The sequence below is a fragment of the Schistocerca serialis genome, chromosome 11 (genome assembly GCF_023864345.2).
Source record: "Schistocerca serialis cubense isolate TAMUIC-IGC-003099 chromosome 11, iqSchSeri2.2, whole genome shotgun sequence".
Classification (NCBI taxonomy): Eukaryota; Metazoa; Arthropoda; class Insecta; order Orthoptera; family Acrididae; genus Schistocerca; species Schistocerca serialis.
This window is the reverse complement of record NC_064648.1, coordinates 180,627,821-180,644,885: the sequence shown is the minus strand read 5'-3', so window position 1 is coordinate 180,644,885 and position 17,065 is coordinate 180,627,821. Positions and strand designations below refer to the sequence as shown.

General features: G+C 42.8%; 1 protein-coding gene across 1 annotated transcript in view; it reads left to right on the top strand.

Moving 5' to 3' along the window:
- The window catches only part of LOC126427070 (partner of bursicon), a 31,253-nt gene extending 19,128 nt beyond the window's left edge, over positions 1–12,125 (top strand). Inside the window, exons 3-4 of the mRNA XM_050089246.1 lie at positions 272–396; positions 11,783–12,125. Of these exons, the coding sequence (XP_049945203.1) occupies positions 272–396; positions 11,783–11,953 (296 nt within the window). The 3' untranslated portion in view covers positions 11,954–12,125. The remainder of the gene's footprint in view (positions 1–271; positions 397–11,782) is intronic.
- Positions 12,126–17,065: the final 4,940 nt, after the last annotated feature.

Genomic DNA, 17,065 nt, shown 5'->3' with positions numbered 1-17,065 from the left:
CAGACGCGTGACACAAGTCACACTCCATCGCCTGACCACATTCGAAGTCCGTCAGTTCTGCAGAGTTCTCTCTCACGACGTCTAATGACTACTGAGGTCGCTGATATGAAGTACATGAGAGTAGGTGGCAGTACATTGCACCTAATATAAAAAAAAACATAAGATTTTTGGGGGTGTCCGGATATTTTTGATCACATAGTGAATATGTCAGGAACTGAAGAGGACCCAGAATGGAGCCTTGAGGAACCAGCGCATTCTTTTCTGTCCGCAGAGGAGTTCGACGAGCTGGGCCGGCTGCAGAGGACCTGCACCAGCGAGGTGGGCGTCAACAAGTGCGAGGGGGCGTGCAACTCGCAAGTCCAGCCCTCCGTCACCACGCCCACCGGCTTCCTCAAGGTATGTATCCTCCATCACTGCAGCACACGAGTCTCACCGTGAACGCTCTGGAGAGCGATCTCTAGGACGTGTGGGGGCGCGGAAAATATATCGATACTTCTCGATATCTAGTTCTTTCATCTCAATACTGAAATTTTTTCTAAATATCGTTTTCTGTTGACTTTTTATTCTTATCGGTGTTTTACACCAAGTAGTATATCCATAGAGCATGTATATCTGTGGGTTGAGCATAGCATACCGCGCATGTTCTCAACATCAAACCAGGCTACTCACGTTATTCTGGGACAGTCCTGCTTCTCTACAATTTGCGATAGTAGCAAAGCTTGAATATTGCTCGTATTCACCTTGTTTTATATACGTTTCTGTGCGTCTCAGTTTTAGTAACAGCTGTGGTATAGTATTGTCGTCACTGTAATGTAGAGAGAAGTATGTGAAAGGGGGACCACTTACTTTTGATAGGTACGTACAACAAATGTATAATTACAAACATCATATTGTTTTGAGGCACTTTATATGTTAAAAAACATCGAAATACGGTATTACAAAGTCTTGTACTGTGTACATAATTTCTGCGATTTTCTAGCCATGGTTTTACAAGTGCTAGATAAATCAGCAAGTGCGTGTGACTAAACTGCCAGTCAGTGTAACATATATTGGAACTATGTTCATATGCAGATAAAATTGATTCATGACAATTTGATTGATTTTCTCCAGTTTGTGCAGGTTCTCAAACCTTTCCATATATTTAAGTATTTGTCCATGAGACAGATTTCTGTACACTGTCATTGTAACTTAGCCAACTAGAACAGATTCGACAACATGAATCAATACAATACAAAGACTAGAAAACTATTGTTCGCTCTGACTTATTTTATTACTCCTAAATTCAAACATTCATCTTATAATTGTTTATTTTTGTGCATAGTGTATCGTTTAATTTTTTGATGAGATAGCGCAAAAATGATACAGATGTTTCATTTGTCTATAGAAGCAGAAGGATAAGTAGAGAAATATTGAAAATGATAATGGAGAAGCGGGTGACGCAAATCGTTTACCGCATTTACTGCAACAATTTCAGAGTACCAAATGCGTTCTTTTTTCGTGACGCTTCGGTGCCGTGTTCAGTGTTGTTATAATGTAATTAATTGGAACAGAGATTCGACTATGTCAAAAGTTCAACAGAAAATGTAAAGTAATATTGTTGGCCGTCGCTTCTTATCCCATTACGGAAAAAAACGTAAATAAAATGGAATCTGAGCTACGAAACCGTAGCGAGAAAGCAGAGTACTATTGCTATTCATATCTTTACTTCTGCTTCATTTCCTGACATCTAACTGTTAAAAATGTCTGTAAAACGCTTATTTAAAGTTTCAAAGTACATCTGAAGGTGATCTATCTGTAGCAGCGAAGTAATAACACTCAAAATACGCTAAGTGATACACAGGCTAATCCCAAAATCACGTAACTTTAGCTGCTAACAGAATTCTCGTTCTGCACGTCAGAATGTTCACTGCACAGAGCATTCATTTGAGCAGAACTGATTTTATGTTTCAACATATATCGCCACTGTGCTCACGTGATATTGTGATGACGTAGGTTAGCCCGAAATGCACGCTATACATTCTGAACATCGTTCTATCGCTAGTATAGGCAGATTTCCTTCGTAGGTGCTATGCCTTTCGTATATGTGTTTCGTATACACCATAACAATTTTCATTTGATATTTGGTATAGAATGGGCTCGTAGCGTTGACGAACATCACCACGTCAGTGTGTGTCTTGCACTGTCTGTCACGTCATGTCACTTCAGTTCTCTTAGTCCAGTACTGAAAGATGAAAGTGAGATTATGAGCCACCATCTGTGATTCAAAATGTCATAGCATGGGGTCGGAACTGGGCAACTTAGAGTCGTAAATGTTATTAATCGCCAAAGCAAACTTACTAACGTAAGTTGTTGATCAGTTTTGTTTGGCAAAGTACTGAGAAATTAAACGACATTTCAGAACAACGACATTTATTTGCTGCGCGAAATACTAGATACAAACACGCCAAAAATAGCTATAAAGAAATAAATTGAGGCTGTTTACCTCATCTATTTTTTCCTTACATAAGCGAGAGGAGCTTGTAGCACTACTTGACTAGAAGAAGGGATCGGTTGGTAGGACATGTTCTGAGACATCGAGGGATCACCAGTTTAGTATTGGAGGGCAGCGTGGAGGGTAAAAATCGTAGAGGGAGACCAAGAGCTGACTACACTAAGCAGATTCAGAAGGACGTAGGCTGCAGTAGGTACTGGGAGATGAAGAAGCTTGCACAGGATAGAGTAGCATGGAGAGCTGCATCAAACCAGTCTCAGGACTGAAGACCACAACAACAACAACCAACTGTATGTTTTCTACGTCATAAAAGCTGCCATTTTCACTTAAGATGTTATATAATGTAGATTGCTTCCTCAACTTATGTTGTTTATATACATTGTGGGCGTCACTGTTATTATAAAATCTAAATAATTTTTCGCTTTCAGATATCTGACCCCGCTTGCTTAAGAACACTCAATGGAAACAACATTCAAGTCGCGACGGAACATTTGCAATTAGCCACTAAAACAGAGAATAACAATAAAATAAAGATTATGAAGAAAGAAAAGCACAAAATCAACCACTATAAAGCGAGCGACCTTGGTGAAAATAGGTTAACTTACGGCGTTGGCAGACGATGATAACTTCAAAACTTTTTTCCAGAGAAACTTTAACGTGACGCGACAGTCGGTTGACGAACTGTAATAATGCCGCCATACGAAAGGCATTGTAGGATATTTTGACGTGACGTGATGTGACATCCAATGTGGATAGGCCTCAAACAAAGAGCGTCGTCCCGATATCACGTGACAATTCCAGATAAATGTTGACAACATGCACAGAATGCAGTGCTCACTCCATAGATATTTCCACTCTGTAGCTTACTCTATGTACCGGGTGATCAAAAAGTCAGTATAAATTTGAAAACCGAATAACCACGGAATAATGTAGATAGAGAGGTAAAAATTGACACACGTGCTTGGAATGACATGCGTTTTTATTAGAACCAAAAAAAAACGAAGTTCACAAAATGTCCGACAGATCTCTTGCGCGCGTCGTTTGGTGATGATCGTGTGCTCAGCCGCCACTTTCGTAATGCTTGGCCTCTCAGGTCCCCAGACCTCAGTCCGAGCGATTATTGCCCTTGGGGTTAACTTAAGTCGCAAGTGTATCGTGATCGACCGATATCTCTAGGGATGCTGAAAGACAACATCCGACGCCAATGCCTCACCATAACTCCGGACATGCTTTACAGTGCTGTTCACAACATTATTCCTCGACTACAGCTATTGTTGAGGGATGATGGTGGACATATTGAGCATTTCCTGTAAAGAACATCATCTTTGCCTTGTCTTACTTCGTTATGCCAATTATTGCTATTCTGATCAGATGAAGCGCCATCTGTAGTACATTTTTTGAGCTTTTGTATTTTTTTGGTTGTAATAAAGCCCCATGTCATTCGACGCAAGTGTGTGAATTTGTACCTCTCTATCTACATAATTCCGTGATTTTTTCAGTTTTCAAATTTATAGTGACTTTTTGATCACCCGGTATATATTTATTCTCCATGATCATACCCAAAGATACCAGTAACCAAGTGCTCAAAAATGGCTCCGAGCACTATGGGACTTAACATCTGAGGTCATCAGTCCCCTAGAACTTAGAACTACTTAAACCTAACTAACCTAAGGACATCACAAACATCCACGCCCGAGGCAGGATTCGAACCTGCGACCGTAGAGGTCGTGCGGTTTGAGACTGAAGCGCCTAGAACCGCTCGGCCTCACCGGCCGGCACCAGGTGCAGCTTGTTAAAGGCTCGAAGGTGAAAACACCCAAAACGATTTATAGGATTTAAGCGATTAGTATACATTTCGAATATTTCCCACAAGGATTTCAATAATAACAGTCAAAGTTTTACGAACCGTTAATATCAAATGATGTGTTTCCAGCAGGTAGCAGGTAGTCGTAAGTTTCTACCTAGAATTGCCGATTAGCTTCGTATATCACATGTTTGGGGGCGTGGCTTCCGCAGAGTAATACTAAGGCACGTTTCATACAGCCTGAAACGTCTCCTTAGAAAAATTTATGAATGACTGTGCTGATAAACCTCTTACATTATTTGCTTTTCAAACAGCTGAGCAAAACTGAACGTACTCAGACATTACTCTCTTTACTTACTCTGATCATCACTAAACTGACACACAATATTTTTAGCGCAACGCAATCTGACTTTCGATAATCCCTACAAAAGAATGGCCCTGACTAACAATAACCTATACCTTTCACGAATCACTCACCTCTCAAAAATCTTCGTTACTCAAACTACTGCAATACAGTGAGCGCCAATACTGCCAGCTAAATAAAAGATTCAAACTACTGAAGTCACTAACTACTGATGGGCATAGTTAGCAAATGAAAGCTTTTGATAGAGAACAAACAATGCATTTACCTTAATTGTGTCCAAAAGTCATGGCATATATAACAAAAAATGGTTCAAATGGCTCTGAGCACTATGGGACTTACCTGCTCTGGTCATCAGTCCCCTAGAACTTAGAACTACTTAAACCGAACTAACCTAAGGACATCACACACATCCATGCTCGAGGCAGGATTCGAACCTGCGACCGTAGCGGTCGCGCGGTTCCAGACTGAAGCGCCTAGAACCACATGGCCACACTGGCCGGCTATATATAACAGTTTATGACATCCAGTCTTACAAATTTACTGTCTCTCCCGGACACACGTCCAGATCATCCGCTCTCAAAACTCCGCCATCTCTCTCCCCACATCCACCACTGCTGGCGGCTCACCTCCAACTGCGCAACGCTACGCGCTGTTCACATCCAACTGCCCAACATTACAATAGCAAATTACAACAATGCAAACCAACCACAGAGTTCACACAGCACAGCCATTGATTTTCATATAGAGCGCTACACGGCGTTACCAACATAAAAACCTAAACAGCCTACTTACAAGGCTAAGGGCGTCCTACCAACCTTCACATGATTTTCACGTTCCGCTGCTTACAACGAAAGGGTTATCAACAGAGTGACTGATCCTTCGCTGTCAAGTCCTTTACATTTTAATATTTTTATTTGTTTATTTATTTTGCGTCATCAGTCTTCTGACTGGTTTGATGTGGACCACCACGAATTCCTCTCCAGTGCCGACCTCTTCATCTCAGAGCACCACTTGCAACCTACGTCCTCAATTATTTGTTGGATGTATTCCAGTCTCTGCATCCCTCTACAGTTTTTACCCTCTGCAGCTTCCTCTAACATCATGGAACTCATTCCGCAATGTCTTAACACATGTATCATCCTGTCCCTTCTTCTTGTCAGTGTTTTCAATATTTTCCTTTCCTCAGCGATTCTACGGAAAACTTCCTCATTATTTACCTTATCAGCCCACCTAATTTTCAACATTCGTCTGTAGCACCACATCTCAAATGGTTCCGTTCTCTTCTATTCCTGTTTCCCCACAGTCCATGTATGGCTACCATACAATGTTGTGCTTTCAACGTTGTTGTTGTTGTTGTTGTGGTCTTCAGTCCTGAAACTGGTTTGATGCAGCTCTCCATGCTACCCTATCCTGTGCAAGCTTCTTCATCTCCCAGTACTTACTGCAACCTGCATCCTTCTGAATCTGCTTAGTGTATTCATCTCTTGGTCTCCCTCTACGATTTTTACCCTCCACGCTGCCCTCCAATGCTAAATTTGTGATCCTTTGATGCCTCAGAACATGTCCTACGAACCGATCCCTTCTTCTAGTCAATTTATGCCACAAACTCCTCTCCTCCCAATTCTATTCAATACCTCCTCATTAGTTACGTGATCTACCCATCTAATCTTCAGCATTCTTCTGTAGTACCACATTTCGAAAGCTTCTATTCTCTTCTTGTCCAAACTATGTATCGCGTATGTTTCACTTCCATACATGGCTACACTCCATACAACTACTTTCAGAAACGACTTCCTGACATTTAAATATATATTCGATGTTAACAAATTCCTCTTCTTCAGAAACGCTTTCCTTGCCATTGCCAGTCTACATTTTATATCTTCTCTACTTCGACCATCATCAGTAATTTTGCTCCGCAAATAGCAAAACTCCTTTACTACTTTAAGTGTCTCATTTCCTAATCTAATTCCCTCAGCATCACCCGACTTAATTCGACCACATTCCATTATCCTCGTTTTGCTTTACATTCTCAAAAATTTCTTCCTCAAATTAAGACTCATTTTTGATACTGCCAGATTTCTCTTGACCAGGAATGCCCTTTTTCCCAGTGCTAGTCTGCTTTTTATGTCCTGCTTGCTACGTCCATCATGGGTTGTTTTGCGGCCTAGGCAGGATAATTCCCTAACTTCATCTACTTCATATCACCAATTCTGATGTCCGCCCCCGGTAGGTGAGTGGTCGAAGCGACAGAATGTCAATGCTAAGGGCACAGGTTCGATTCCTGCCTGGGTCGGAGATTTTTTTCCGCTCCGGGACTGAGTGTTGTGTTGTCCTAATCATCGTCATTTCATCCCCATCGACGCGCAAGTCGCCGAAGTGGCGTCAAATGTAAAGACTTGCACCTGGCGAATGGTCTACCCGACGGGAGGCCCTAGTCACACGACATTTTTACCAATTCTGGTGTTACGTTTTTTCGCTATTCTCATTTCTGCTGCTTCTCATTACTTTCGTCTTTCTTCGATTTATTCTCAGTACGTAGTCCGAACTCATTAGACTGTTCATTTTATTCAGCAAATCCTAGAATTCCTCTTCACTTTCCTCGACGATAGCAATTTCATCATGGAATCTTAAAACTCACATCCTTCCACCTTGAATTTTAATGTCACCCTTGAACCTTTCTTTTATTTCCGTCATTGCTCTCCGACGTACAGATTGAACAGTAGAAGCGAAAGACTACATCCCTGTGTTACACCCTGTTCAATCCGAGCACTTTATTCTTCGTGTCCCACTCTTATTGTTCCCTCTTGGTTATTGTACATGTATACAGAGGGGTTCAAAAAATGTATCCACTGTTTAAAAGTCCATAACTGACAAACTAATTGACGGAGTTGTCTCATCTTTGGTAGTATAATAGTAATTCAGGCAATCGCCACACAAGCGTTGTATTGCGTTGTTTTGTTTTGTCAGATGACAGTCGCCAGATAGTCAGTGTTTTGTTCTTAGTTGCACCTAGTTACTCGAGTAAACATGGCTGGCGCAAGGCTTTTGTCGATAAACGACGTACTTCAGTATTCGATGAAAGGAAATCAGTTTTGAAGTGGTATTTTAAGTACGAAAACATTAATGAGGTTCAACGGCAATGGCGAAATGAGTATCAAACAGAGCCACCGATACGTTTAACGATTTGTCGCATTCGAGACAAATATGAAGCCCAAGGCTGTGTTAAAGATGTACACAAACAACGATCTGGACGACCTGTAACAGTAACAAGTCCGGCTAACTCCCGTCGTGTGTTACAACAATTCACTCGCTCACCACAGAAGTGTGTGAGACAGTGTGCCCGTGAGACTGGAGTGAGTCGCTCAAGTGCTCGGCGAATTTTGAAGACTGCAAAGTGGAAGTGCTACATCCCACGATTGCTACACGCAATCAACGAGGACGACCCAGACCGTAGAATGGAGTACTGCGAGTGGTTTACTAACATGGTGCGCAACGATGAAGAGTTTGCAGAGATGATTGTGTGGTCTGATGAGGCGCAGTTCAAACTCAGTGGTACAGTAAATCGCCGCAATTGCATCTACTGGGCCGCCGAAAATCCGAAGGTTCGTGCAGACAAAGCTGTGAATTTGCCAGGAGTAAATGTGTGGTGTGGGTTGTCTTACCGGGGCTCGATTGGGCCATTCTTCTTTGACGGCACAGTTAACGGTGAGGTGTACCCTCAGAAGCTTCAGACATCCATTTTACCTGCCATCCGAGACCTGTATGGAGACGGAAGAGTTTACTTTCAACAAGATGGTGCCCCAGCCCACTACCAAAATTGTGTTGGGGTGTATCTCGACGAAAATGTAGCAGGAAGATGGATAGGCCGTAGAGGTGCTGTGGAGTATCTACGATGATCCCCAGACCTAATTCCTCTGGTCTTTTACCTGTGGGGAACACTAAAGGACGTCGTTTATCGACAAAAGCCACGCACATTGGATGAATTTCGAGAATCCATCGTACATTCGTGTGCAAATATCCAACTGAACACGTTGCAGTCAGTAGTTCGTGCTGCAGTTCGGCGGCATCGTTTGTGTGTGGATGTTAATGGTAACGATTTCGGACACCTACAGTGATATATTTAAGTTGGACTTTAAGCTACACTTTCAGCAAAATTGAGACAACTTCGTCAATTAGTATGCAAGTTATGGACTTTTAAACAGTGGATGCATTTTTTTGGACCCCTCTGTATTACTCGTCTTTTCCTATATCTTACACGTATTTTTCTACGGATTTCGGTTATCTTGCGCCATCTGACAATGTAACGCTTTTTCCAGGTCTTGTCTTGATTTTTCTTTAGTCTTGCTTTCATTATCAACGGCAAATTCAGAATTGCCTCTCTGGTGTCATTACCTTTCCTAAAGCGAAACTGATCGTAATCTAACACATCCTCAATTTTCTTTTCTATTGTTCTGTATATTATCATTGTCAGAAACTGGAAGTGCTGGCGTAACACTCCTCTGTGTCAGCGGTATTATGAGCATGGCTTTCTTTCTAACACTAAACGTAATATTACAAGCACGGCACTCAAAGTGCTAACACCTGTCGCCTAGTGCCTAAACTTTGCATTCTAGGACATTACCTATTCTGTACTAAGATCTATGCTCGTCCTTCGACCGGCCGCTGAGGCCGAGCGGTTCTAGGCGCTTCAGTCCGGAACCACGCTGCTCCATTGATCGCAGGTTCGAACCCTTCCTCGGGCATGGATGTGTGTGATGTGCTTAGGTTAGTTAGGTTTAAGTAGTTCTAAGTCTAGGGGACTGATGACCTAAGATGTTAAGCCCCATAGTGCTTAGAGCCATTTGAATCATTTCGTCCTTTGTTTGTTTCTCCATCAAGTCCATTCAGTTGGACCCATTCACCAAGATACTTAAATTTACACATGTTTTCTTGATTTCTCCAAATCTTGCATTCAGTTGAGTTTCTTCGTCCGGTGTGTATTTCGTGTTTTCTGTTTCTTCACAGATCATCAGCCCTCTTTAGTCCTCTTTCCTCTGCTATCTAGAGTAGTTTTTTCGAGCATTATTGGAGATTCTTGTTTATCGTTGGCTGACAATGCCGAATCATCACCGAAAGTTTGGAGGTCAACATTCTAATCTTGCTTCTTTCAACCTAGACAGTTCCTTGCACTCCTTCTTCCGCGTCTTCGTTACGTGTTTTCATTATCTTTTCCAGCATGATATTACTCAAAATGGATGATGTCTGAACTGTGCTATTGACGCACATACACTTCTTTATTCGACAGAAAGGATTTCGGCATGCGTGCACCGAATTTTAATTTAATTGTGATTCAGTGTATGTTCGAATTTGTTAATAAATATAGAATTTACGATTGACAGCAATTTTATTACTGCAAACAGCATTTGCTACATGCAGAGCTGTCGACGATCTTGCTAACAAACTACAAATATTGTGCTTGGATTTTTTTTTATGCGCAAAGCCGATTTGTTCGTGTTGTTTTGAGAACCCCACCGTACTGACGTTGGAGATCGATGTCTGGGTGCTGATGTCTGGAGATGATAAGAGAACGACAAAGGCCCCCTTGGGAGAATGTTTCTTTCAGAATACCGTCAGTTCAATGTGTTCTCAGAGGTGTCATCTGAAATACTTATATGAGTACAATATGTTCGTAACATTTCTCTTCTGAGAGTGTGCATTAAGAGAACTTTAGTTCTGAGCATAGTGTGTTCCCAAAGGTACGATATGACACCGAAAATCATCTGAAATTGGTACTGATTACAGCATATTCAAAAACTTTCTTTTCTGAGTGGTTGCATTAAGAGAACTTAGGCTTCGAGAACAGTGTGTTCCCAAAGGTGTGATCTGACACTCGATATAATGAGTAACTGGTATCTGAGTACAGCATGTTGAAAAAATTGTGATCTGACAATTTGAATTAACTGAACTTAAGTTCCCAGGAATGGTCTGATATCGAATATCACCTGAAAGTACTTTATCAGTAAAGCATGTTCAAAAAATTTCTTTTCTGAGTACAGAGCGTTCCCAAAGCTCTGATCTGACGTATATCAGTTGAAATTGTGTTTTGGCTACAGTACGTTAAAAAAAATTTGTTTTCGGTGGAGTGAGTTCCCAAAGGTAGGATCAGACGTTGTATATGAGTTGAAAGTGTATTTTGAGTACAGTATGTTCAAACTTTTTTCTGACTACAGTTCATTCCCAAAGCTGTGATCAGATATAGTATATCAGTTGAAATCATGTGTTGAGTACAGTAGGTTAAAAAAGTTTTTTGTTTAAGTACAGTGCGTTCCAAAGGGTATTATCTGACGTTGTATATCACTTGAGATAGTGTTTTGACTACAGTATGTTCAAAAAAAATTTTTTTTGTGTACAGTGAGTTCCCAAAAGTAGGATCACACGTTGTATATGAGTTGAAAGTGTATTTTGAGTACAGTGTGTTCAAACTTTTTTCTGACTACAGTTCATTCTCAAAGCTATGATCTGACATTGTATATCAGTTGAAATCATGTTTTGACTACAGTAGGTTCAAAAAATGTCTTGTTTAAGTACAGTGCATTCCAAAGGGTATGATCTGACATTGTGTATCAGTTGAAATGAGTATAGTATGTTCAAAAAATTTCTTTTATGAGTACAGTGCGTTCCCAAAGTAATAGTATGACATTGAATATCAGTTGAATTGTGTTTTGAGTGCAATATGTTCACAAAATTTCTCTTCGGCGGACAGTGCGTCCCCAAATGTATGTTGTGACATTGTATGTCAGTTGAAATTCTTTTTTTGAGTACAGTATGTTCAAAAAGTTTCTTTTTTGATTACAGTGTGTTCCCAAACTAATAATCTGACATTGTACATCAGCTGAAACGTTTTTGAGTACAGTATGTTCAAAAAGTTTCTTTTCTGAGTACAGTGCGTTCCCAAAGAGATGATCTGACATTGTACATCTGCTGAAAATGTTCTTTGAGTACAGTATGTTCAAAAAATTTCTTTTCTAAGTACAGTGCGTTCCCAAAGTGATGCTCTGACATTGTACATCTGCTGAAATTGTGCTTTGAGTACAATACGTTCCTCCGAACCCAGTTACTGAGCACAGCGTGTGTGTTTCGGCAGGAGTGCTACTGCTGCCGCGAGTCCTTCCTGCGTGAGCGCACCGTGACGCTGTCGCACTGCTACGACCCGGACGGCGCACGCCTCACTGCCGAGGGCATGGCCACCATGGACATCCGGCTGCGCGAGCCCGCGGAGTGCAAGTGCTTCAAGTGCGGCGACTTCTCGCGCTAGCCGCTCCTGAAGACGCCGCGTCGTGCTGCGCAGAAACGCCGCCGACTTCCGCGCCGCCTGTGACTTTTGTAGCGCTGCAGGCCCTACTGTGACGTCACCTGGCGGTGCTGCGCTGTTGTCGCGTTTCCCACACACTTGTCTACCTTTGTACATTGCAGATGCGCAATAAAGACACCAGAGATGTACTCTTTTTTTTTTATCCATACGCTTTCCTTTGCTATCATTCACGTTCCAAGTTACAACCTTTTTGTTTTCCTTGAAACAGATTCACGAAAATTCACCATCGTATTGACCATGGCCTTGAAATATTGGCCACAGACAGAATACTAATCACCGCAATAGCAGATCACACTTGTCGCATTGAGCCAGTGTGCCAGGATTTCATGCTAAGCTCCTCAATTTACATGCATCACAGCAGTGGAGCAGTGTGTGCGTGTGTGTGTGTGCGTGTGTGTGTGTGTGTGTGTGTGTGTGTGTGACAGATTGTTGTACAGAGTCAGTGCAGTGAGGTGATTCGTCTGAAGACGACACAGAACAGCAGACGGCAGCTGTCGTGTTTGGACATTGTCATGACCACAACATCTACATCTACATCCATACTCCGCAAGCCACTTGACGGTGTGTGGCGGAGGGTACTTTGAGTACGTCTATCGGTTCTCCCTTCTATTCCAGTCTCGTATCGTCACTGGAAAAAAGGATTGTCGGTATGCATCTGTGTGGGCTCTAATCTCTCTGATTTTATCCTCACGGTCTCTTCGCGAGATATACGTAGGAGGGAGCAATATACTGCTCGACTCCTCGGTGAAGGTATGTTCTCGAAACTTCGACAAAAGCCCATACCGAGCTACTGAGCGTCTCTCTTGCAGAGTCTTCCACTGGAGTTTATCTGTCATCTCCGTAACGCTTTCGCGATTACTAAATGATCCTGTAACGAAGCGCGCTGCTCTCTGTTGGATCTTCTCTCTCTCTTCTATCAACCCTATCTGGTACGGATCCCACACTGCTGAGCAGTATTCGAGCAGTGGGCGAACAAATGTACAGTAACCTACTTTCTTTGTTTTCGGATTGCATTTCCTTAGGATTCTTCCAATGAATCTCAGGTTGGCATCTGCTTTACCGACGATTAATTTTATATGGTCATTCTGTTTTAAATCACTCCTAATGCCAACTCGCAGATAATTTATGGAATTAACTGCTTCCAGTTGCTGACCAGCTATATTGTAGCTAAATGATCAGGGATCTTTCTTTCTATGTATTTGCAGCACATTACATTTGTCTACATTGAGATTCAATTGCCATTCCCTGCACCATGCGTCAATTCGCTGCAGATCCTCCTGCATTTCAATACAATTTTCCATTGTTACAACCTCTCGATACACCACAGCATCATCCGCAAAAAGCCTCAGTGAACTTCCGATGTCATCCGCAAGGTCATTTATGTATATTGCGAATAGCAACGGTCCTACGACACTTCCCTGCGGCACACCTGAAATCACTCTTACTTCGGAAGTCTTCTCTCCATTGAGAATGACATGCTGTTCTTGGAACTCTTCAATCCAATCACACAATTGGTCTGATAGTCCATATGCTCTTAGTTTGTTCATTAAACGACTGTGGGGAACTGTATCGAACGCCTTGCGGAAGTCAAGAAACACGGCATCTATCTGGGAACCCGTGTCTATGGCCCTCTGAGTCTCGTGGACGAATAGCGCGAGCTGGGTTTCACACGACCGTCTTTTTCGAAACCCATGCTGATTCCTGCAGAGTAGATTTCTAGTCTCCAGAAAAGTCATTATACTCGAACATAATAAGTGTTCCAAAGTTCTACAACTGATCGACGTTAGAGTTATAGGTCTATAGTTCTGCACATCTGTTCGACGTCCCTTCTTAAAAACGGGGATGACCTGTGCCCTTTTCCAATCCTTTGGAACGCTACGCTCTTCTAGAGACCTACGGTACACCGCTGCAAGAAGGGGGGCAAGTTCCTTCGCGTACTCTGTGTAAAATCGAACTGGTATCCCATCAGGTCCAGCGGCCTTTCCTCTTTTGACCAATTTTAATTGTTTCTCTATCCCTCTGTCGTCTATTTCGATATCTACCATTTTGTTCAAATGATTCAAATGGCTCTGAGCACTATGAGACTTAACTTCTGAGGTCATCAGTCCCCTAGAACTCAGAACTACTTAAACCTAACTACCCTAAGGACATCACACACATCCATGCCCGAGGCAGGATTCGAACCTGCGACCGTAGCGGTCGCGTGGTTCCAGACTGTAGCACCTAGAACCGCCCGGCCACTCCGGCCGGCCGACTAAATTACATTTATAGGATAAAAAGATAGGTTAACTTCCAACAAAATTTCTCATGAACATCGTCTGGTTGCAGATGACAAGCTACCTGCAATAAATAATACACAAGTGGTCCTGAAAATCCGTGCAAACCGAGTGTAAAGGTATTAACTGAAAGAAATAAGTTGTAGTTTGAACTAAATATTCCCGTGTAATCTCTTGTAAAAATGTTCTCATTACAGATGAAATAAAACAGAAACCCACTGATGATGGCGCAGAGGTGCTGAAACATGTTTGGGAACTCGGAAGAAACGGTGATTTGCGTAAGTGGCGGGTCTTACATCCAACAAGGAGGAGTTTCGTTCCCGTTTTTGTGGCAACGAACACGCTGAAGTCGTTTCTTCAGTTACCTGTGGGTAGCACAGTAGACTTTAGAATTGATCAGTGCACCATACAGACTCGCAGAAGACCAACAGAGAGTGCGGCTCTGAACATTTTCTTCGTAGGAGATGAGATATCACGCCACTCCAAGGATTGTCGTTCCGTTTCCGATTCGAAGTACTGAACCAATATAATACCTGCTTGTGTAAGGGCCAGAGCTGAACCATCAAGTTACTGGCTTGCTCAGAAGCTCTTTCTCTTTAGTAAATCATCCTATTTTTCTGAAAGTGTAATTATTTATTTGTCTCTACCTGTACGAGGGTAAGTCAATTATTATCCGCAAAGTAGTTAAAGAAATTTTATTGTAATCAAATAGGAAAGTTACAAGAACATAATTTTTCGATGTAGTCTCCTTGCGAATCAATGCACTTGGTCCATCGTTGTACAAGCTTCCTGACGCCCTCATAAAAGAAGGTTCTCGGTTGAGTTGCGAGCCAGGAATGAACCGCTTCTTTCGCTGCTTCGTCCGAGCCAAATCCACGGCCCCGTAATGTCTCTTTGAGTGGACCAAACAAGTGGTAGAAGTGGCAAGATCGGAACTATGTGGAGGATGATCCAGTACTTCAAATTTGAGTTTCTGGAGCGTTTCAGCAGTGTGGGCAGCAGAATGCGGACGGGCATTGTCGTGCAACAACACAACACCTTCTGACAGCAGTCCTGGGTGTTTGCTTCGAATTGCAAGCTTCAGCCTGGCAGTAAGCATCTCACTGTAACGTACACTGTTTACTGTTGTGCCCCTTTCCCCATAACGTCCCAGTACTGGACCTTGTGCGTCCCAAAAACCCGTAAACATCAGTTTTCCTGCGGACGGTTGGGTCTTGAACTTTTTCTTGCACAGCGAATTTGAATGTTTCCATTCCATACTCTGCCGTTTACTCTCCGGCTCGTAAGGATGGATCCATGTTTCGTCACGAGTAATGATCCTGTCTAAGAAGTTGTCCCCTTCGTTACCACAGGCATCCAAATGTTTTTTGCAGCTGTCCAAGCGCGTTTGTTTATGCAACTTTGTGAGTTGTTTTGGGACTCATCTTGCACATACCTTATGAAACCCAAGTTTGTTGTGGATGATTTCGTAGGCAGAACTGTGACTAATTTGCGGACGATGTGATACTTCGTCAGTAGTTAATCGTCTGTCTAAGAGAATCATTTCACGTGAACGCTCAATGGTTTCTTCATTTGTGGCGGTAAACGGTCGTCCGGCTCCTCCATCGTGCGTAACTCTTGTGCGACCATTTCGGAATTTTTCAATCCATTCGTAGACACTCCATTGTGGCAAAACACTGTTCCCGTACTGTACCGAAAGTCTTCGACGAATTTCGGCCCCTGATACGCCTTCCGACCACAGAAAACGGATCACTGAACGTCGCTCTTCTTTGGTGCAAATAGACAGCGGAGCAGCCATGATTAACAGCACGGCAGCGATAACGAAACTAACCTGGCAGCTTGAAAATTGCAGAGATATAAAAACAAATAAAGAAAGCAGGCGTCATCAACGTAATACGACAGTGCTACCAAAATAAACAAATATATAACTAAACTGCGGATAACAATTGACTTACCCTCGTGTATTACATCTAGCGATTTGCGTCTCATTCGAATAATTCCTTCGTCGTCCGTCTTTTCTTTTGTCTTGGACCGTATTTATTTAATACACTACTGGCCATTAAAATTGCTACACCACGAAGATGACGTGCTACAGACGAGAAATTTAACCGACAGGAAGAAGATGCCATGACATGGAAATGATTAGCTTTTCAGAGCATTCACACAAGGTTGGCGCCGGTGGCGACACCTGCAACGTGTTGACACGAGGAAAGTTTCCAACCGGTTTCTCATGCACAAACAGCAGTTGACCGGCGTTGCCTGGTGAAACGTTGTTGTGATGCCTCGTGTAAGGAGGAGAAATGCGTACCGTCACGTTTCCGGCTTTGATAAAGGTCGGATTGTAGCCTATCGCGATTGCGGTTTATCGTATCGCGGCATTGCTGCTCGCGTTGGTCGAGATCCAATGGCTGTTAGCAAAATATGGAATCGATGGATTCAGGAGGGTAATACGGAACGCCGTGCTGGATCCCAACGGCCTCGTATCACTAGCAGTCGAGATGACAGGCATCTTATCCGCATGGCTGTAACGGATCGTGCAGCCACGTATCGATCCCTGAGTCAACTTGTGGTGTCACCGCCAGACACCACACTTGCTAGGTGGTAGCCTTTAAATCGGCCGCGGTCCGTTAGTACACGTCGGACCCGCGTGTCGCCACTGTCAGTGATTGCAGACCGAGCGCTGCCACACAGCAGGTCTAGAGAGACGTCCTAGCACTCGCCCCAGTTGTACAGCCGACTTTGCTAGCGATGGTTCACTGACAAAATACGCTCTCATTTG